The sequence below is a fragment of the Bufo bufo genome, chromosome 1, assembly GCF_905171765.1.
Source record: "Bufo bufo chromosome 1, aBufBuf1.1, whole genome shotgun sequence".
Classification (NCBI taxonomy): Eukaryota; Metazoa; Chordata; class Amphibia; order Anura; family Bufonidae; genus Bufo; species Bufo bufo.
The window spans coordinates 609,105,834-609,129,880 of record NC_053389.1 but is presented as its reverse complement, the minus strand read 5'-3'; the positions used below and the strand labels follow the sequence as shown (position 1 = coordinate 609,129,880).

Genomic DNA, 24,047 nt, shown 5'->3' with positions numbered 1-24,047 from the left:
TATTGCACCAAAATGCCTTGTTCTGGCCCTGAGTATGTTCCGATTTTAACTGTATCTGGCTCTTCAAGGCATAGATACAGTTAAATGGTGAAGCAGGGAGCTGTCTGCTCCACGGGCCACTGCTCTCCCCAGCAGCAGGTGCAATGCGGTGATGCTATCGCACCTTCTGAACTGGGCAGGAGACTAGACAGTGTGAATGGAGGCGTGGCCACACATGTGCGGCTTGCTCTCCATACACTTCAGGGCCCCATTCTTGAGATAGGAGCGGCTCCTAGAATTGTTATTACATGGGGAATGCAAGTACTTACTAAAACAGATATATCAGGTGGGTTACAGGTCCATGTTAAATATGCCTAGACCTGTTACTCCCCCCACCTACTGGAGTGAGACTGAGCAAAAATGTTGCAACATTTTTAGTCAGTGGGGGAGATTTATCAAAACTGTTGTAAAGAAAAACTGGCTTAGTTGCCCATAGGAACCCATGGAATCTGCTATGGGCAATTAATCCAGTTTTCCTTTATACCAGTTTTGATCAATCTCCCCCAGTATCCATAAATATGTCTAAATCCAGGCCAAGCAACAAGCAATGGCTACTTTCCACTCCACTTTTACAAGCTCATGTACATGGAGCAAATGGCCAGCATAAAATGCACCAAAATAAAGCTGCACATGTAGTCAGTTCATCCACCCTTGTAAAATTCCCACTGGGTTGAATGAGAAGAGCTCCTGTATTTGTTACTTATTAACTGACTTAAAGGATAAGGTATCAATAAATGATGTCTGAGAACAGGGGTTGTAATTGATGGGCGACAAGGAAGTATAAGATCTGCTGCATGATTGACAATCCTTGTGCCTGCACCACTCCTCGGAGTAGCGGCGGAAGTGCAGAGGCTCTGGCTACGATACCGGAGCAGGGACTCTGCATGTACCGGTACACTTCCAGGCAGCAGCGCATGAACAGTCGCTGCTCTGGATGCAGAAGCAGAGCCTCTGCACTTGAGCTGGCGCAGGCTTTAGTTTGGCAGGGCCCACCGAGCTGTCCGGCCTTGTCAAACAAGGGGCAGGGGAAGCATCTTCAGCTTCGGGGAACCCCCCTGGCTGGTGTAGAACTACATAATGAGACAAATCAATTCGTAAGGATCAATTTGCTCATCTCTAGTTTCATCCACTTTATTTTGTGTGACATTAGATAGGGGTGCACACATGAGCCAAATTCCCATAATTCACCTAATGGCTATTTATTTCAAGTTCTAGTGGATCAAACAAGAAAAACATTGGGGCAGATTTACTAATCCTGTCAAATATTTAGACAGTATAAAGTTAGACAGTCTAAAGATTCAGCAGATTTATTACATTGACTCATGTTGGATGGTCAGGGGTGTAGCTAAAGGCACATGGGCCCTGGTGCAAGAGTTCAGCTTGGGCCCCCCTTCCCTTGTTGGCAAGGGGCATGGGAGCACATAGCCTTCCTGCTGCCAGAAGCAAACATTGAAAGGGCACCCCCTCAATCTAAATTCTTGACCTAACCCCTTCCCTCCAGCCAGAGGTGTAAATTGACCAGCATGCACTTTCTATAATGCCAGTGTCTTATGTGGCACAAGGGTTTTTGGGCCCCCTCAGGCTCCTGGGCCCGGTAGCGACTGCTACCTCTGCACCCCCTATAGCTACGCCCCTGTGGATGGTAAATTTGGTGTATCATAAGACACGTTAGACATATTTCTCTAACTTTATACCAGCTATTGGTAGGCTTACTTTGTGCCAACATTTTGCATTTCAATCTACGCCCTTCTCGGTAATCTGTATACCATTCTCTCTGTGTTGCACCAATTTGTCTAGTGAGGCACCAAAAAGTGAAAGACCAGCTTTTAAAAGTGATTGTTATGTCTGTGCCCTCTGCTGCCCTGCTACTTTAGGCAAAGCTCCACTCACCCTGTGTCTGTCGCAGTTCCGGTGCTCTGGCAGTGGGTCTGGCTACCTGTGTCCTGTGTGTCTATTGGACACATTCTTCATTGAACTTCACCTCATTTTGCAGTATTGCAAAGGTAAACCCTCCTTTGGTTCTGTGTGCACCTGCTTTCAAAGTTTTAATCAGCTCTACTATATTTGCTGTGCTGTTTGTCTCATTGACTGCCTCAACAATAGGTTTAGTAGCTTGCAAAGGTGCTATAGTCTGCTTGTCTGCCCATGTACCGACTTTCACTTCATTACTGGATTCTGACCCCCTGTCACCTGAACTGACCTGTGCCGATCACCGTACTGACCCTTTGCCTGCCCTTGGTTTTGCACAAATTCTGCCTGCCCCACATTGACCTGTTACTGACTATGAGTTTTACCTGATCTTTTTGCCCTTTGCCCTAGTGTCTCTGACCTCAGTGGGTCAGCTGTCAACCACGGGAGTTAGCGGCATGGTGGCTCGAGCAGCCCGGCTTCTCTTCTGTCTCCTTCTTTGCTGATTGCAGGAAAAGGACCTTTGATGACGTCACTCCGGTCATCACATGGTCCATCACATGATCTTTTACCATGGTGATCATGTGATGGACCATGTGATGACCGGAGTGACGTCACCACAGGTCCTTTTCCTGCAATCAGCAAAGAAGGAGACAGAAGAGAAGCCGGGCTGCGCGAGCAAGTGGATTAAGGTGAGTTAAAATATTTGTATTTTTTTTTAACCCCTCCAGCCCTATTTTACTATGCATTCTGTATTCAGAATGCTATTATTTTCCCTTATAACCATGTTACAAGGGAAAATAATAAAATGATCGGGTCTCCATCCCGATCGTCTCCTAGCAACCGTGCGTGAAAATCGCACCGCATCCGCACTTTCTTGCGGATGCTTGCGATTTTCACACAGCCCCATTTACTTCTATGGGGCCTGCGTTGCGTGGAAATCGCACAATATAGAGCATGCTGCGATTTTCACACAACGCTGAAGTGATGCGTGAAAATCAACGCTCATGTGCACAGCCCCATAGAAATTAATGGGTCTGGATTCAGTGCGGGTGCAATGCGTTCACCTCACGCACTGCACCCGCACGGAATACTCGCCCGTGTGAAAGGGGCCTAAATCTCCCCCACTGGATTTTTAAATGTTACAGTAGTCCCAAAGTATCCAAAAAGATGTTTATATTTTCCAGCCAAGGCTACGTTATATACTTTTAAAAAAATTTGTAACTATTTGCATGCATGAAAAACACTATGTGCTTATAAACTTTCATATAATGTTTTTAACTGTTGTTGAATAGGACTCAATGTAAGAGCCTATTTTAGGAATAGATTCATGTTCTGTTTCTAAAACAATAGATGCATTGATGGTTTTCTCTCACTAGATGGAGAAGTAAAATAGGCAAATCATGCATACCCATACCTGTATATATACAGGAGATGTTACCAGTGTAGAGATTCTAACACAGAACAAGGAACCCATCCAGGAATGTCAAAAAATGACAAGAAAGGGACATTAAGTAGAAGACCAATGGAAATGCCAGTGATGCAGGGTTCAGATGATGGCCTTCCTGACTGGTTTCATGGAATTATGTCACGTAGGTAAGTGCACAGAGAGAGGGATTAAGTGGAAATATTGGAACCATATTTAAAGCCTCATTCACATGTCAGTGTTTTGGTCAGTGATTTCCATCAGTGATTGTGAGCCAAAACCAGGACTGGAGCCTCCACGGACATAAGGTATAAGGGAAAGATCTGCACCTGTTCTGTGTTTAGAACCGCACCTGGTTTTGGCTCAAAATCACTGATGGAAATTCCTGACCGAACACTGACGTGTGAATAAGGCATTCACTTCAATGGGGCCGCAAAGATGCGGACAGCACTCCGTCTGCTGTCCGCATCCATTCCTCTGTTCCGCGGCCCCGCAAAAAAAAAATACTTGTCCTATTCCTGTCCGCGCTTTGCGGACAAGAATAGGCATTATATTGACGGCCGCCCATTGCAGCTTCCGTTTTTTGCGGATCCGCGGTTTGCAGACCACAAAAAACGGCACGGTCGTGTGCATTAGGCCTAAGGTATAACTTAGTAGAATACTGTAGACCCCTCACAAAAATTGAAAAAGAAACATAGCCAAGTAAACGTGCATATAGAGTATGTGTGTCAATGAGTGTGTATGTATTTTACTATATTTACATAGTTATAGTAAACTTGACGTTACTTTATGGTTCAAGTATCTGTCAGTACAAGAATTTTTGCAATGTACATTATTTACTCAACAGCTACAGTTTTACAAAAACCGATATCCAAAATGGTCATATCCACCATTGGCAATGAACACGAGCTGCATGTCAAAAGAATTCCCTACAACACTAGAAACTTTTTAACGATTATGCATACATACAGTCCTAGTTTTTTTGTTAGGCTATCCAATGTCTGCATCTTTTTTTGTGACAGACAGGACTGTGTATACCATTTTTTTTTAAGTATTCACATTTGTTGTTATTAAAGTGTACCTGAGTTTTCAAAAAAGTTAGCATAATGGCTTCCTTACAATCATATCTGTGAAGGTATAGTTACGTTTGGACTTCCATAATGTTAGCTAATAAAGATCCAGGTCAGTGGTTTTCAATTCATAGACAATTTAGTCCATAAACAAAGTACAGTAAAACACAAAGGTAGACTGAAGCGCATCGAGCACTTGTGCGACGTTTCAGGGACGTTCCCGTTTTCCAGGCATGCCATGTGTTTCTTGTTCTGTGATTGTACTACAACTTTGAAGGTTTGCGAGAGGACCTCACATAGACATTATGGTCAGTGCCTGAATGCTTCTTATGATTATTGAATTGGCCATTTTGTTTTTTGTTTTTTTGCAAAGATGGCATAAAAAAAAAGGTAGAGTTTGGATTGTGTGACCTGTTATTGGTTGGATTGTTGCCCTTTTTTGGAACGGGGTGTTTCAGTGGGAAGAAAAAAGCAAAAGCAAAAAAGAATACGGATTATTAAACACATGGAAAAACGGATACTATTGCAATCTGGTTTTGGGATCCGCGTATTACTTTTTTTTGCCGGATTGTCCTGGAAAGCGATGCATCCGTTTTTCTGCTTGATGGAATAGCACGGACATTTGCGCTTTTGCATCCAGTAAAAAAAAAAATGACAGGAAAGCAAACTAGAGAAAATGTATGCACTTTTGGCATACATTATTTATATAGCAGACTATGTATCTGTTAACTGTATGAGTATTTCTAATGTTTCTGCGTAAAAATCCCCTTAGTGACCACCAATACTCCTTTTTACAGGGGCCTAGCCTAAACTCTGCTTGAGTTTCTCGTGCAGCAAAAAACCAGAGTTCATCTGTCTTATGACAGCTATGCTTTTGCTCATAAGGTTCAGATCATCAAAAGTGCTGACCCTGGCCTTTTAACCGCAGTCAATATTGACCATTGCAACTAGGTGGTTTCAGAGGGAAGGGGCTCCCTCTGTAAGCCATTAGTACTGCTGCAAATGAGATCACAGGGTGCCGTTGTCTGTACATGACAGCAGGGGGTCCAGTGAAGGCCCCTAGGTCTGCCCTCTGTGCATGCCTTTGGCACAGCTTAATAGACTGCCTTTCAGTGTCCTATTGACAATATAATACACTGTACTACATATATAGTACACAGTATTATGGAAGCAATCAAAGGATCACATGTCAAAGTCTCCTTGTGGGACTGATAAGTGGGAAAAAAATATTTAGGAAAATCCAATAAAAAACAAAATATACCTTTTTCCATTGAAAAAAATGTTTTTCAATGGAAAAATTTGAAAAGGGTATTGCCGCATTCGTAATGACCTGAACTATACAATTATCAAGTAATTTGTCACACATGGCGAATGATGTAAATAAAAATACAATGCTAGAATTGCTGTTTTTACCAGAGATAATGGAATAAAAAACAATCAGAATGTCATATGTATCCCAAATTGATACCAATGAAAATGGCAAATCATACCGCTTAAATCAAGGCCTCACACAGCTCCGAAGAAAAATTAAAAAGTTATGGTTCTTGTGATGGTTTTTTTTTACGTTTTTTTTTTGTGCAAAGTAGTAAAACCTAAAAAATAAAAACAATATGTATTTGGTATCGCTGTAATCGTACCGACCCAGAGAGTAAACTGTGCAAAGTAAAAAGACAATGGAGGTATTGCTGTTTTTTTCCCATGCAAAGAAACTTTTTTCCATGTAAAGAAACTGAAGATTCCAATCACACATAATCAATTAACGTGAAGCCCATGATATGTACCCTGATCCTGGACCAGTACCCCAGACGTCCCCAGGAGTTGACGGTGTCTGCTAGATGCAAAGTGATGCTGATTATTGCTGACCAAGAGCATAAACACCAACATCACAAAACAGCCAGGAGGACATCTGATAGAAGAGGAAATCCCACAACCGACAATTAGAGATTTCCTCTGAGAAGCCCTGTGGTCACGGACTATACAGAATAGAATTCAAGGACATAGACAAAGGTCAGATAGAGCAGAGCAGCCGCTCACAAGCATACTGACTAGTATGGCTCATGTTCCTTTATATGCTTTCTAAATGGGGATACTCTAACAGGTACTGCTATGGGGTCACTGTGACCGACCTTGCTATGAGGGCACTAAAGCTGCGCTCTTAGGACAGCACTGTGACCATTATTGTTACAAGCATTAGTATGTGGGTAATGTTGATCTCTTTTTTTGTAATTGTCGCTGTTCTGGGGTACTATGGCTGACTCTGTTACAGGATCATTGAGGTTGTCAGAGGTATTGCAGCTGCCCTGGTTATTGGATTTGAGCCCAGCAGAACACTACGCCTAGATACTGCATAGTTCAGGACCTGTGCTCTGGAGTTTTTAAGACTCTCCCAATGTCCATGCATATAGACCCAGTCATTTTGTTTTGTGTTTGTGACCCATTTTTACATGTGTTGAAAAACGACATGTAAAAGCCAATTGTTGTATTGCAGTAAAGGTTTACTCTAAGAGGTAATGCACATAGCAAAGCTGTGAGACACTCTGTGTGCCGCCAAACCATTCTCTACTAGAAGTGTGAGATGAAGCATACCACTTACAGTATAGGCCATTCACAGACTATGGGTGCTGTCTTACTGATCCATACAACAAGCTAATAACAGTATGGCTGCACAACATTTCACATACAAACAATAGAAATGAGAAATGGGGATCATTCTAAATTAAAATATTATACCTACTATAAATGAAAAAATAGAAGCTCTTTGCGCAAATTTTTGATCAAATGTGTGTTGGGCCCATCTACCAGGCGTCAAGGTGGCTTCCGCAGATGGGTGCCTAACACTAATATATACCGCCTCTCTTGGATTTACCTAAGCCTACAATATTCAGGGCAGTGTAGGAACCAGCTACATTTATACTTTGCTCAGAAGCCCCATTTATACTCTGTTCAGAAGTTGGTTCCTACCCATCTGCGGAAGCCACCTTGACACCTGGTAGATGGGCCCGACACACGTTTGATCAAAAATGTGCGCAAAGAGCTATTTTTTTAATTTATAGTAGGTATAATACCATTTTATGCGTTTTTTCGGGTCTGCACGATTTTCCACTAATTCCTCCTCCCTCAAAAAGATCTTCCAATTATGCAAGCACTAGTGGGATGCCGTATACTCCAAATATTCCTCTTTCCACTACAGCTCCTGTAGGAAAAGCGCACCAATAGTGTAGCACAGTAAATGCTTCTCACCTGCACCTTTCCCTATTATACTCACAAGGGCAGGTGGAAATCAGGCACCTCAGACACAATAGACACCACAATTGGGCAGGAGCAATAGGCTGCTATTTGTTTTATTCGCTTGTGTGTCCACCTACATTTGTGTGTATTATTAAAAAAAGGTTTTATCTACTGAATAGCGGCTCATCACTATTGGAGCTTTTATGTTTTATAGAACATAGTAACATAGTAAATAAGGCCGAAAAAAGACATTTGTCCATCCAGTTCGGCCTGTCATCCTGCAAGTTGATCCAGAGGAAGGCAAAAAAACCTGTGAGGTAGAAGCCAATTTTCCTCACTTTAGGGGATTAAAAATTCCTTCCCGACTCCAATCAGGCAATCAGAATAACTCCCTGGATCAACGACCCCTCTCTAGTAGCTATAGCCTGTAATATTATTACACTCCAGAAATACATCCAGGCCCCTCTTGAATTCCTTTATTGTACTCACCATCACCACCTCCTCAGGCAGAGAGTTCCATAGTCTCACGGCTCTTACCGTAAAGAATCCTCTTCTATGTTTGTGTACAAACCTTCTTTCCTCCAAACGCAGAGGATGTCCCCTCGTCACAGTCAAAGTCCTGGGGATAAATAGATGATGGGATAGATCTCTGTACTGACCCCTGATATATTTATACATAGTAATTAGATCTCCCCTCAGTCGTCTTTTTTCTAACGTGAATAACCCTAATTTTGATAATCTTTCAGGGTACTGTAGTTGCCCCATTCCAGTTATTACTTTAGTTGCCCTCCTCTGGACCCTCTCCAGCTCTGCTATGTCTGCCTTGTTCACTGGAGCCCAGAACTGTACACAGTACTCCATGTGTGGTCTGACTAATGATTTGTAAAGTAGTAGGAATATGTTCTCATCACGGGCATCTATGCCCCTTTTGATGCAACCCATTATCTTATTGGCCTTGGCAGCAGCTGCCTGACACTGTTTTTTGCAGCTTAGTTTGCTGTTTATTAAAATTCCTAGATCCTTTTCCATGTCAGTATTACCGAGTGTTTTACCATTTAGTATGTACGGGTGACTTGCATTATTTCTTCCCATGTGCATAACCTTACATTTGTCAGTGTTAAACCTCATCTGCCACGTATCTGCCCAAGCCTCCAATCTATCCAGATCCCTCTGTAGTAGTATACTGTCCTCTTCAGTGTTAATTACTTTACACAGTCCCTCACAAGACAGATGTCCTCTGGAGCTGTAATACTATTTGGATGCCGATGAAAGAACCAATCGAGGACAGAATCAATGCCCAGAAGGAGGTCTAGATAAACCTACAATGTGCTCCTAGAATTACTGGAGATGTTGCCAGGACCCCACTGTATGTGTCCTTAGCAAACAGATCATAGGAAATTCTTCGTCAATGCCCTCAATTGTAATGACCTGGGGCTGTTCTTCACCGCAGAAATCCATGACAACTGCATCACTTTCGTGGACTTACGGATCAGCAAAGAAGGGGATGGGAGAATGTCGTGGATATCTTTCACAAACTTGTACCAACAGTCTACTCAGGTGGGATAGCTGGCACCCACACCCTCTTAAGAGGGGTGTCCAAAAAGTCAGTTCTTGTGGATCCGACAGAATTGCTTCACGTAACCTGACTTCCAGAAAGCAGCAGAGGATCTGAGAAAAGGATTTAAAAAACAGGGCTATCCTAGACAGATCCTGAAAACCGCATATCAACACTAAATCCAAAGCCCAGACCCGAAGAGTCAGGCCCTGCCCTCATCATTGCGACCTTTGAGGAATATCCTCAAGAGATACTGGGGCATTTTACAAGCAGACCCAGACATTGGCCATTTGGTCAGACATGCTCCGTCATCACTTTCATGCGAAGACGTAATCTAGCTAGTACACAGCTTTTTTTTAGATGTGGAAATTGCATAGCCTGTGATTTCATTGGGTCGGGCAAAACCGATGACATACACTCATTCATTAATTGTAAGAGCACTGGTCTGGTTTACGTGTATGCGGAACAAAATATGTCGGAAAGACCATCTGGGAATTGGCAAACACCTATGGAAAATCCGCAATAATACGGATGCCCCCCAAGGGTCCTAAGGTTTAAGGGCATTGAACAGATCAGACGCCCTCCAAGAGGAGGAGAATTTGATAGAGTCATGCTCCAAAAAGAAGCCCAGTGGATCTTGCAGTTACACACCACACAACCAATGGTCTCCATCACCAGATTTGCTACACATGTTTCATATAGGATTTGACATGGCAATCCATGCAGCTCCCCATCTAACCATTGGATAATAACACAAGGTTGCAATGCTATGACATTCCAGGATGTGGGAGTATTTTTGGTTCAGGGGATGAACTCATCAGCCGCACCTTCCTCTAACCTCTGGTCAGGGACAATGTATGTAAATACCACTTTTGGTGCCACTGCACCCTGTTTGGGTGGCATGCCCCCTATCCCCTACCCATGCGCTCCGTTTATACATAGGAGCTGAGGGCCCATTTCCTAGTGGCGGTTTCTTGCCAACCCACACCCCCCACACACAGAGGTTAATCCATACACACGAGCCGCACCTCATGGACCAGGATGTGATATCCCATATACAAGCGCTCCACCTATACACAGGAGAAGAGGGATATTATCTTGTGGCAGTTCCTCTGCCCACTGACAACCCTCACATAAGCGATTTATACGCACATAGGAGCTGCGAATTGTTTACCACAATGTCATCAACCCACATTGTGCAACGTTACAGGGGTCATCCTACCCCGGCACCCTGGTTCAGTGTCATCAACATTATGTCATGATTGCGACCAGCTTAGCCTTGGCATATCAATGCTTCTGATCCCACCACTGTCCTAACCCATGTTCTGTCTTATACTTAAGCTGCTTGGACTTTCCGTGTATACTTATACCTGCAGCGGCATCAGGGGCGGGATCTCCCACTGGTTCCGAGCTGTCAAGTGACGGAGGAGGAGCTACTGGTTGGTATGTCCTGCTCCCCCTTTCCAGTGGTGGCTGCCGAGCCTCCAGCCCGCCGAGCCTCTATGGGTGGAGTTTCCTCTCATATTAACGCCAGCTGGAAGCGGGCGCATCACGGCCATATAAGCACTGGATACCGCGCCACACGACCAGTTGTGGCCTCGAGTGCTCTCTTACAATATCACACTGCATAGGCTCCTCATGAGACAATACTTGAAACATGTACAGCGCATGCAGAGTTACTCAGTTAGTGGTCGTCTACTTGCCAGGCATGGACAAGCAATATGGTTATGCAAGTGTGGGTTAATGAGCGGTGTGTCTCTGTAGGAGGAACAGAGAGCGTGGACAATCACTAAGCTCTGTATACTACCAAATGTATACAGTCGTGGCCAAAAGTTTTGAGAATGACACAAATATTAGTTTTCACAAAGTTTGCTGCTAAACTGCTTTTAGATCTTTGTTTCAGTTGTTTCTGTGGTGTAGTGAAATATAATTACACGCACTTCATACGTTTCAAAGGCTTTTATCGACAATTACATGACATTTATGCAAAGAGTCAGTATTTGCAGTGTTGGCCCTTCTTTTTCAGGATCTCTGCAATTCGACTGGGCATGCTCTCAATCAACTTCTGGGCCAATTCCTGACTGATAGCAACCCATTCTTTCATAATCACTTCTTGGAGTTTGTCAGAATTAGTGGGTTTTTGTTTGTCCACCCGCCTCTTGAGGATTGACCACAAGTTCTTAATGGGATTAAGATCTGGGGAGTTTCCAGGCCATGGACCCAAAATGTCAACGTTTTGGTCCCCGAGCCACTTAGTTACCACTTTTGCCTTATGGCACGGTGCTCCATCGTGCTGGAAAATGCATTGTTCTTCACCAAACTGTTGGATTGTTGGAAGAAGTTGCGGTTGGAGGGTCTTTTGGTACCATTCTTTATTCATGGCTGTGTTTTTGGGAAAAATTGTGAGTGAGCCCACTCCCTTGGATGAGAAGCAACCCCACACATGAATGGTCTCAGGATGCTTTACTGTTGGCATGACACAGGACTGATGGTAGCGCTCAACTTTTCTTCTCCGGACAAGCCTTTTTCCAGATGCCCCAAACAATCGGAAAGAGGCTTCATCGGAGAATATGACTTTGCCCCAGTCCTCAGCAGTCCATTCACCATACTTTCTGCAGAAGATCAATCTGTCCCTGATGTTTTTTTTGGAGAGAAGTGGCTTCTTTGCTGGCCTTCTTGACACCAGGCCATCTTCCAAAAGTCTTTGCCTCACTGTGCGTGCAGATGCGCTCACACCTGCCTGCTGCCATTCTTGAGCAAGCTCTGCACTGGTGGCACTCCGATCCCGCAGCTGAATCCTCTTTAGGAGACGATCCTGGCGCTTGCTGGACTTTCTTGGACGCCCTGAAGCCTTCTTAACAAGAATTAAACCTCTTTCCTTGAAGTTCTTGATGATCCTATAAATTGTTGATTGAGGTGCAATCTTAGTAGCCACAATATCCTTGCCTGTGAAGCCATTTTTATGCAACGCAATGATGGCTGCACGCGTTTCTTTGCAGGTCACCATGGTTAACAATGGAAGAACAATGATTTGAAGCATCACCCTCCTTTTAACATGTCAAGTCTGCCATTTTAACCCAATCCGCCTGACATAATGATCTCCAGCCTTGTGCTCGTCAACATTCTCACCTGAGTTAACAAGACGATTACTGAAATGATCTCAGCAGGTCCTTTAATGACAGCAATGAAATGCAGTGGAAAGTTTTTTTTGGGATTAAGTTAATTTTACATGGCAAAGAAGGACTATGCAATTCATCTGATCACTCTTCATAACATTCTGGAGTATATGCAAATTGCTATTATAAAAACTTAAGCAGCAACTTTTCCAATTTCCAATATTTATGTAATTCTCAAAACTTTTGGCCACGACTGTACACACAGTGCACACTGAATACCACTCTGTGAGCGCCCAGGTCCTCTGTTTCTTGCCTACAGTATACCTTCTTGATTGTCCATGTCCACCCTTTAATACCAGGGTGTTTGCTAAGGACACATACAGTGGGGTCCTGGCAACATCTTCATAACTTCTTGAATCACATTGTAGGTTTATCTAAACCTCCTTCTGGGCATTGAGTCTGTCCGCGATTGGTTCTTCCAGGGGCACCCAGATGGTATTACAGCTCCAGGGAACATCTCTCTTGTGAGGGGTCGGTCACGAGTACATGCCTGAATTGGGTGTTACTCCACTTTTAAAAAGTATTTCTGAATGAAGTTTATTATTTTGTTTTTTAGCGTCTCCTCAGCCAGTGATATATTATTCATTGGGGCCCAACTACTTATCTGATATTCTGTGAAAGTGTATATAGGTCTGGCAACACACAACTATGTATTGTATTCCATCTACAGTATGTAACAATTGATTTATTTATTTTTTATCTATGTTTGAACATCATTAATGCTGAATTTCATTTCAGAGATTGTGAAGAGCTTCTGAAAAACAAGGAGATAGGACATTTCATTATCAGATTAAGCCCGAGAACTTTTGGCTACATTCTGTCATACAAGTAAGTTTTATTTTTCACATTACAGATGGTTCAGAGGTAATCATCTCAGAAGATCATCAGATCTGGAGAGGATTATGTAGTGGCAATGATTGCTATACTGTATGTTTCAACTCTCTCTTTCTCTCTGTCTCTTGCTCTCTCTCTCTCCCTCTGTTTCTCGCTCTCTCTTTCCCACTCTCTATATAAGCTGTAAGGCAGCACCAATTTTGTTATATCCTTGGAAAGCATTTCAGTAAATGCTCCCAGTTTAACACATTTGACATTGATTTATGTGCAGTTTTTCTGCTTGTTTTGCTCTTGCACACTTCCTGCACCCACAGGATTACTGTAATATAATTCCATTCTTGGTTGCTAATGGTTTAGAGAATGGTATTATCTGTGGTATAGGAGACACTCAGGCTGACAGGCCAAACCACCCTAATACAATAATAACCTCTATACACTAGGGACACCGATTTCAAAGAATAGAGCATAGTTGACATATCTGTGCAGTAGACTCTCCAGCCAAAAAAGAGGATAATTACATTCTGTCTGTCTGTCTATCTAGATTTGTGTCTTGGTCATTGTCATTATGTATTTATCTATCATGATGGGTCACAGACAATACATCTAAGAGAAGTTGCAGCATGCCAAAAAGTCCTATGCAAATAATGGTTTATTCACCCATGTAGCTGGTGTAAGCTTAGACCGGCTGTCTAGACCGGCACCAGATTTATCACAGGGGCTCAGGCTGGATGATAAATCTGGTGCAGGGACAGACACTTTTTTCTGACTCTATACCAACTATTGGTTGGCTTAATTTGTGAAAGATTTTACGCCAAAACTGTGGCACAAAACATTGCATTGTAGGCCACTCCCCTTCTCCCACAATGCCACGCCCCTTTCTATTAAGCCATGCCACTTTTTTGGACTAGGTGAAGAAACTTTCTTTAAAACTAGAGGTGCAATTTATGCCAAAATCTAAGTGCACTGACATTAGTAACTGAGGCCCACTGTATTTTTTTTTTTTTTACAGGGGGAAAGACAGATGCCGACACTTTGTTATAAACCAGTTGTCAAATGGAGAATTGGTCGTATCGGGGGATTCATATTCCCATGATAGTTTGCCTGGTTTGATAGCTTATTACCAAAATACACCTATTGAACCATTTGGAGAGAAGCTGTCGCTAAATTTTATTAAGGTATGCTCTGACTTAAAGGGGAACTATCAAAAACAGCCTAACACCCTTTCCCCCATTTAACTGTACATTACAGATGTGTGGAAATATCAGTGTTAGTGTCCATTTACACGTCCAAAAGTGTTTTGCAGATCCGCAAAACAGGGATACCGGCAAAATGCGGAACGGACATGGCTATCCCTATGATGGAAATGCCTATTCTTGTCCGCGATTGCGAACAAGAATAGGACATGCTCTATCTTTTTTGCGGGGAAGCGGAACAGAGCTACGGATGCGGTCAGCACACGGTGTGCTGTCCGCATCTTTTGCTACCCCATTGAAATGAATGGGTACACATCTGACCCGCAAAATTGCAGAACGGATGCGGACCCAGAACTACGGACGTGTGAATGGACCGTAGCTATGAAAGCACTTCTTGTTTTTATGGTTCCATCTTGTCACAAAGATACTGTGTAGATCCAAAATTAATCTGTTTGATTTTGTATGGGGACTTCAGATCTATCAGTGAAAAGTGCAGATATTACCAAAATAAATGAAAGGGGAAATATGGTATTGTACTCCTATTTTTTTTACAGCACCAGCAAGTTTTTCAAATTGATATGCTGGTCATGACTATTATGCTGGGGTCATTACTAATCATGAGGTGTCTGATGGACCTTTGACTCCTACCAGACATATAGGGGGAATGGATCACGTTTGTATGGCAGTTTTCTGGTTTACAAAAGTTGCAAATTTTGATCACATATTCATGCTACATGCTAGCAACATGTCATCTGTACAGAAACCTTTATATAAGTTCCTAACATGTTTGTCTACAGTCAGATAATTAACTTCATTAACTTTGGACATAAATCCAGTTTCAAAAGCAACAGGTTCATTATCTCTATTTATATTCCTCTGTACTTTGTGGTTACGGATCATACATTTTATTATCATATTATTTATGTTATCCGTATATGCCGGCGTATAAGACGACTGGGCGTATAAGACGAGCCCCAACTTTTACACTGAAAATATAGAGTTTGGGATATACTCGCCGTATAAGACTACCCCTTTTTCAACACACACCAAAGAAAAATGTAAAAAGCATTAGATCTGATTCCAATATGGTAATTTTAATTCAAATAAGTATGACATGCTGTTTGCATGCCATCCCTGCATCCCACCACCATCCCTAGGTACCACCGCCATCCCATGGTATCACCACCATCCCTGCATCCCACCACCTTCCTTGTCCTCCCTCCCTGCCTCCCAGACCCTAAACATGTGCCACCTATACCCTGAACATGTTTTTGTTATGTTATTCTTCATATTCACATTCACATATGCACATCTGCGCCGCACTTAGATACGCCGCACGGAGATCTCGCACATGCGCAGGAGCGAGATGCGAGCGGCCGTGAGGATCCCGTGTATCCACGCTCGCCGCTTGAAATCTCGCACATGCGTAGAAGCGAGATGCGAGCGGCCGGGAGGATGGCGGTACAAGGAGCATACAAGGTACAGAGCAGGGGGGAGGCATACAAGGTACAGAGCAGGGAGCGGTATACAAGGTACAGCGCAGGGGGGGGCATATGCCGTGGGTTACATCGCAGCTGGGGATACAAGGCAATAGCCCGGGCTCTCTCTGTTGATAATTCGGGCGTCCCGGCACTGCAGCGCCCGCCATACCCGGCGTATAAGACGACCCCCCACTCTAGAAAATATTTTCTAGGGCTCAAAAGTCGTCTTATACGCCGGTATATACGGTATTTATTTATTTTGACACTTTTGTTAATCACAATGATTATGAATGTATTAAATCATTTATTCTACAGTTTTCTGAAAATAACAAGTACGACAACATTCAGGGACCAAATTCAAAGGTAGAAAAATCCCGGCATAACGCAGACAATCCTAAGAAAAACCCACATGGACAAAAGAAGAAAACTGTGGCTAGTGCACAGGTATGTTTCATATACACCATAGTATTAATCACATAGACTCTTCCAATGACAGCATTTTATTTACTACCCCCACCAATCGCTAAAATGAAGGCTCAGGAGCTTTCAGCTGAGCTCTGTGTCCCCTTGTTTCTGCTTGGTTCTGCCTGGCTCTCCTTGGAGCACAGAGTGAGCGATGTACAGATTCATAGAAGGTCAGTGGATTTGTTATGAAGCTGTACACCGTTCACTTCGAAAGCCAAGCACAGCCGACCAAAAACAAAGTGGCACAGCGGTCAGCTCAGCACTCTCAGTGCCTAGACTCCCGCAAATCAAACCTTCAGAAACGTGACTATAGGGCTACTTTCACACCAGCGTTTTTGCTGGATCCGTCATGGATCAGCAAAAACGCTTCCGTCATAATACAACCGTCTGCATCCGTTATGAACGGATCTGGTTGTATTATCTTTAACAAAGCCAAGACGGATCCGTCATGAATACCACTGAAAGTCAATGGGGGAAAGATCCGTTTTCTATTGTGTCCGAAAAAACGGATTAGTCCCCATTGACTTACATTGTGTGTCATGATGGATCCGTCTTGTTCTGCACCACATCGCAGACAGGAAAACGCTGCTTGCAATGGGGACGCAAACAAACAGAACGGAATGCTTTCTGGTGCATTTTGTTTAGTTCAGTTCAGTTTTGTCCCCGTTGGCAATGAATGGGGACAAAACTGAAGCGTTTTCCCCCGCTATTGAGATCCTATGACAGATCTCAATAGCGGAAATGGAAAGCGCAAGTGTGAAAGTAGCCTAACACGTAAGACATTTGTTAAAATAATAGGTGCCCTTTAAGCAATAACCACATATTTCTATAAAATGTTAAAGCGATGACCAAATGTATACAATACATACAGCCCCCAAACAGTGGTGGCAGAATATTCAATGGCTTCGTGGCTGCTGTTTGGACAACTTTCCAATACTTATATTTTAATTGAAGTGAATATCTACTTTTAAACAACAGTATAGTAGACGCAGTTGTAGATGCTTAAACGGGCTGTCTGGCCTTCTTTAATTAATAGCCTAGTCTCAGGATAGACCATCACTAGCCGATTGGCCTATTCTAATCAGCAGCACCCCTACCGATCATCTGTTCTGGCAGAGTTGCGGGGTGTTGGACCGCTGCCAATCAGCTAGTGATGGCCTATTTAAGACAACTTAAATATTCATTGTAATACATGACTAAGAAAGTTTATTAGTTACAAAAAGTATAAATTTGCTTAAAGGGGTTGTGAAGAAATCTATATATACCTGCTCCCCACCGCTTTGTGGCTCTCAGACTGTCTTCACTGCAACTCTGGTTCCCGCCTGGGAATTTCCACATGGATGGGTTCATGTGCGCCACTGTAGCCAATGACTGGTTTCAGTGGTGACGTGCTCCCAAGCAGTCTGCCACTGCATGGTCATGTGCCTCTTGGGGACATGTCACTGCTGAGGCTAGTCATTGCTCACAGCAGCACGTGAACCTGTCCATGTGGAAGCTGACAGGCAGGTTACAGAAGTGCAGTGAAGATAACCTGAGAGCCACAGAGCCAGAACGGAGCAACAGAAAGCAGGTATACATCTCTTCAGAGATACTGCTACATGGGGTGGGAATAAAAAAAAAATCCTGGACAGCCCCTTAAATTCATCTATGAAGCAAAACCATATAAAGTTAGGTTCCATAAAATAGTTGATTGTATTCTAATCAGTACATGTAGAAATATAAGCACTAACAAAAAATATATTGTCTAAAATTATTCTAGGACATTGCACCACCATTACCAGAGAGAAATAGGTCACTAAATACAGATGATGATGAGCAAATCTACGCAAAGCCTAAAAAAGAGACAAACGGAAAAACATATTCTCCAAGTAATAACCCAGATGTTTATTATTCTGCTGTAAACGAAACACCCATCAATCAGAAGGATATCGTAAAGACCAATCCCCAAAATGTGCTTTATTCTGTTGTTAAATTTGATAATAGTTTACCTTCTGCCCTGGGCCACCTGCAAGGCTCATCACAAGAAGTGGACACTAGAAAATCCAAACTAATTTCCAGCTTGAATGAGCTTTCAGGATGTGAGATTTTGGAGATGAGGTTTGCAACATCTATTCAGACAGCTAACAGTAAAACATTAAGTGGTCAATTCATACATACTGGGGCTGAAAGTCCCGGCAGCTCATTTTTGTTTCCAGCTGATATATCCCTCTCTGAAGGTGAAGACATCTATGCACAAATACCATTTAGGGACCCCCACTACAAAAATGAATACCATACAGTGGACAAGACATCAAACTACTCTATGCAAGCTACAAACACTGTTGATCATATTTCCACACGGATATCCAAGGAGGTAACGTCTAGAGAAATTAACAAGAAAGTGACCCATGTAAGCACTGCACAAGACAATGTGTACGAAACGATCTCAACCGATTTCACCAAACTAGCCATGAGAAAACAGAATGCTGCTAAGGTATGTATTTTCTTGAGTATTTCTTTTTTTTGCTAAGAACTAATACTGGGTTTATATATACCTTATATACCTCAGAAGCTTCACAGATGGTGGCAAAATTCCCGTATGTCACAGAATTGACCTATCCACCATCAGTAAGCACTTAATATGCTACACACTGGAAGTCTCAAAACATTATGCATGCTTCTTCACATGGAAACTACAGTACCATTAAAACTTAAAGGGGTTCTGCAGTTTTTTCTTTCTGTTGATCTATCCTCTGGATAGATCATCAGCATCTGATTGGTGAGGGTCCGACACCTGAGACCCCCGCTGATCAGCTGTTCAGAAGGTAGCGGCACTCCAGTAGTGTCGCGGTCTTCTCTATGTTTACCGCAGGCCCAGTGATGTCACGACTAGTATCACTGGCCTGGGAGCGTATAAACCCTGTTCACTTGAATGGATCTTAGCTGCACTCAGGCCAGATGATATACAGAGGATAGATCATAAGAAAGAAAAACTGCAGAACCCCTTTAAAGTTGGTTCACTTTTTGATGTACAGTATATATTATAAAGGTTAAAGGGTTTGTGCACTAATTTCAAGACCTCTCAGACTGGCGGGACCGATGTTGGTGATCATACTTACCTGATTCCCAGTGCCGAGTCTCAGCTTGTTCATTGCTGGCCTCCCCTGCTTGTCTGGTGTCTCTTCATGTAAACTTCAGTTTTGAAGCCACTGCAGCCAATCACTGGCCTCTGCTCCCCTTGTGCCAGGTCAAATGGTCATGTGACGCAACAGAAGCAGATTGCTGATGCAGCCAATCACTGTCAAAATGGAAGTTTACATGGAGAGACCCCAGACAAGCAGCGAAGGCCAGGGACCCAGCACCGAGAATCAGGTAAGTATGATCACCATCGAGGTCTGGAAATTAGTGCGCAACCCCATTAACCTTTATAATCTATACAGTACAGACCAAAAGTTTGGACACACCTTCTCATTCAAAGAGTTTTCTTGATTTTCATGACTATGAAGGCATCAAAACTATGAATTAACACGTGGAATTATATACATAACAAACAAGTGTGAAACAACTGAAAATATGTCATATTCTAGGTTCTTCAAAGTAGCCACCTTTTGCTTTGATTACTGCTTTGCACACTGTTGGCATTCTCTTGATGAGCTTCAAGAGGTAGTCCCCTGAAATGGTCTTCCAACAGTCTTGAAGGAGTTCCCAGAGATGCTTAGCACTTGTTGGCCCTTTTGCCTTCACTCTGCGGTCCAGCTCACCCCAAACCATCTCGATTGGGTTTAGGTCCGGTGACTGTGGAGGCCAGGTCATCTGGCGCAGCACCCCATCACTCTCCTTCATGGTCAAATAGCCCTTACTTTCAAAGTTTTCCCAATTTTTCGGCTGACTGACCTTCATTTCTTAAAGTAATGATGGCCACTCGTTTTTCTTTACTTAGCTGCTTTTTTCTTGCCATAATACAAATTCTAACAGTCTATTCAGTAGGACTATCAGCTGTGTATCCACCTGACTTCTCCTCAACGCCACTGATGGTCCCAACCCCATTTATAAGGCAAGAAATCCCACTTATTAAACCTGACAGGGCACACCTCTGAAGTGAAAACCATTTCAGGGGACTACCTCTTGAAGCTCATCAAGAGAATGCCAAGAGTGTGCAAAGCAGTAATCAAAGCAAAAGGTGGCTACTTTGAAGAACCTAGAATATGACATATTTTCAGTTGTTTCACACTTGTTTGTTATGTATATAATTCCACATGTGTTAATTCATAGTTTTGATGCCTTCAGTGTGAATCTACAATTTTCATAGTCATGAAAATAAAGAAAACTCTTTGAATGAGAAGGTGTGTCCAAACTTTTGGTCTGTACTGTATATATATATATATATACATATATATATATATATATACTGTATATCAGAATGTGAACCAACACAATACAGAGAAGAAAAGCAGAGGGAAAGAGATTTTGTCCTGTACTTTCACTAGTTATTCCCCATCTAGAATTAAATACATACCCTGATACAAGTGATCCCGTATCAGAAACCTAGCCTGGTTTATTCTGAGCAATCCCTGGTATAGTCACCACCACCACACCAAGAATATAAACAAGACCACAAGTCAATCAGGATACAGGCATGGTAGTGAGAATGAAACCAAATGTACATCAACATTGGTCATATGACTTTCAAAAAGCAATGCGCAAAAACTCAGATTTTGTAGGTAATCAGTCTTTAGAACAAAAGTGCACCTACAACATATTAGTCTCACTGTGTTTCCCTATGGTATCTGCTATATTTCATTAGGGGAAGCTTAACAACTACATTGACTTATAGGAAAAATGCCTTCCAACAGGTGGCACTAGAGCCAGAACTTTTTTTTTTAAAGGGAACCTGTCATCAACTTTATGCTGCCCATACTAACGGCAGAATAAAGTAGCGACATGTGAGTTGATTTCAGCGGTCTGTCATTTAAGTTGAAAGTAAGTGGTTGCCGAGAACCAAAATCACAATCATTGCAGACTGGGCCTGGAAAAGAGTCATGGCCACCTGAGAAGAGTTATGGTTATCCATGAATTCCTGCTCTCCTGCCCACCTGCTGATGACTGACAGACTTCTACCTAGTTTTCTCCCTTTCTCTCTAGGAGAGAACTGCCAATCATCAGCAGACGGGTGAGAGAGCAGGAGATTAGGAATAACCATGACTCTTCTCAGGTAGATTTTACTCTTTTCAAGGCCTGGGCTGCAATGATTATGATGCTGGTTCCCGGCAACCACTTACTATTAGCTCATTAGTGACACCCCACTGAAATCAGCATTTCTGTCACTATTTTATGCTGCCCTTGGTGAGGTCAGCATAAAGTTGATGACAGGTTCCCTTTAAATAGCTAATTTGCATGCTTCTTCCCAGACAAGCATGATGGCCATATCCTAGCAGAAATAAAGGCATAAGCATGTACAATGGTAGAGCTGCAATTTGGTGGCCCAGTCATGTGATGATACGTGTCAGGAAGATGCCAGTGACCAAGTCAGAACCACTAAGGTAAATTACAAAGCAGTAGACATGCAAGAACCACATCAGTGCATGTCTCCCTGAAGTACGGAAGAGCACCAAGAGCGCCAAGCTCTCTTTGGACTGAAACAATGTCCCCACCTTTCCTATAATCACATAGAAAGAAAAGGATGGAGACAGCCACAATGACATTCAAGGAATGTTAACAATGCATCCCCTTGTCACAGAAACTAAAATGCCGCCCCCCGATCCCAGTTTATGTTGAGCAAAGGGAGGCCACAAAAAAATAAAAATCCCCTATAAAGTATCTGTCAATCTATCATGGCCTCAGGTGACATCTAGACATACATATAAATACAATAAAGTAGAAAAAAAAATCAAAGAATTCAGCCAAAGAACCAGAACATATTGTGTTTCTTGTATCAATAGGAACAGCAAAGACACCAACCAAACCAATACAGTGACATAGCACAGCCCCAATTCTTTAACAGGTTTCATATACAGTACACTGGAAGGTAGACAAGGAGACTAAGATCCAAAGTGTTCAGACAGTAACCCACTAAAATGGAACTCATTATCAAACCAAACCAGTTACCACCCTATACCAGTCCATCAAATAAAATACTTCAAGACCCGCTGACTGTTCAGCTCCCTAGGATGTACCATAATCAAACAGTAAATATTTAGCCTCAAATTTGTATCTCCTCTGTGACTCAAGCACTTCACTACCTCAAAAGTCATGCATTTTAAAAATATTGTATATATTAATGAAGGTCAAGTGAATAAATACAGAACTAGACCGCAATGTATGTTGTGGAGGGTGACAATATTATCTACTTATAAAACTAGCAGTACCATACAGCTAGTGACATATAATCATGCAATCATTAAAAATATTTCATTATACAAGGAAACTCAGGAGGGAAAAATTAGATCAAGTTCATCAGTGTGACAAAACCAGCCATACTTATATAATTTTTCTTTATTTTTGGCACAGGTTGAAAAGCAAAAAAGATTCCTTTTTGGGGACAAGAAAAAATAACACTTTCATCTGAAATAAAAAAAAAAATTGAGGATAGAGGATCCAGCCCCAGCATCGAAGTGGCTCACCAGAGTACCAGAGATTCCTCCATGGGCTCAGGCTCTGAAACCTTGGTGGGCCTCTAAGCTCCTAGATATAAAAAAAAAAGCTGCCTTTGGAGCCAATAACTTGCCACTAGGGTCTATTTCTTTGAATCAAAATTTATTAGACTGTATTAATGATATGAGGTTTGGACACTGAGAATAATTTCCTCTGGTGGGCCGAAAAACTCTGACCCTGCACACTCCTACATGTTTGTTTTTTACATTTGACTTTTGAAGTTCTGGAGATTAATATTTAAAATATGCACAGTTAGGAACTTCACTCAAGAAAACAAAAGCGCAGAGAAATTACCAGTACCATAACGAAAACCCAACAAACCCCATTATCGTCAGAGGGGTCTGTCGGGCAGCATTGATGTCCATCATCTAAATCTGATGTATTGGCACTTCCATCATTTTTGCAGTTCTGCACCTATGATGGAAATGATTAGACGTGTGGAGGTGGTGTGAACAAGCCCTAAGTGTAGGTTATGTGTATGGCAGGCTATAGGTTGTGTAAACTATTTAAGAAAAAGTGTTGCTGTGCATATTGCTGTAGTTTATGGTGCATGTTGTTACAGTGTAAACACAGAGAAGATATGCCTTATTAAAGGAGTTTTCTGGGAGTTCATCGATATCTGATCTGTGGGGGTCCCAATGGATCAGATGATTGAAGAAGTTGTGGCATCCTTACAGCTAACCAAGCACAGCGCTGTTTTTTTTTGTATAGCAGCTGTGTTTGGTATTGCAGTCCAAGCCCATTCACTTGAATGGGATTTAGCTGCAGATAGGCCATGTGACCGATGAACGTTACGTCACAGGCCTAGAAAGAGCCACAATGCTCACCAGAGCACCACGGTCTCGTCAAACAGATTATTGGTGAGGGTGTTGGGTGTCTCACTCCCCACGATCAGATATTGATGACTTATCCTGAGGATAGATCATCAGTATTGAAGTCCTGGATAATCCCTTTAACTACCTGCATCTTGTCTACAGAACATTTCCACTTGGTACTGTACTGTACTCTGTAGTGACTGTGGAAGCATATTTGGTATGAAAGT

The 24,047-nt window shown here is 42.5% G+C and overlaps 1 protein-coding gene across 1 annotated transcript; it reads left to right on the top strand.

Annotated features, from left to right (window-relative positions):
* Positions 1-3,421: 3,421 nt before the first annotated feature.
* LOC120985610 (SH2 domain-containing protein 2A-like) lies at positions 3,422-23,441 on the top strand. The gene is made up of 6 exons (XM_040413642.1): positions 3,422-3,543; positions 13,141-13,230; positions 14,246-14,411; positions 16,226-16,354; positions 18,135-18,848; positions 22,862-23,441. The coding sequence occupies exons 1-6, from the start codon at positions 3,431-3,433 to the stop codon at positions 22,904-22,906; spliced, it is 1,257 nt and encodes a 418-aa protein (XP_040269576.1). The 5' UTR covers positions 3,422-3,430; the 3' UTR covers positions 22,907-23,441.
* The last annotated feature ends 606 nt before the right edge of the window (positions 23,442-24,047 follow it).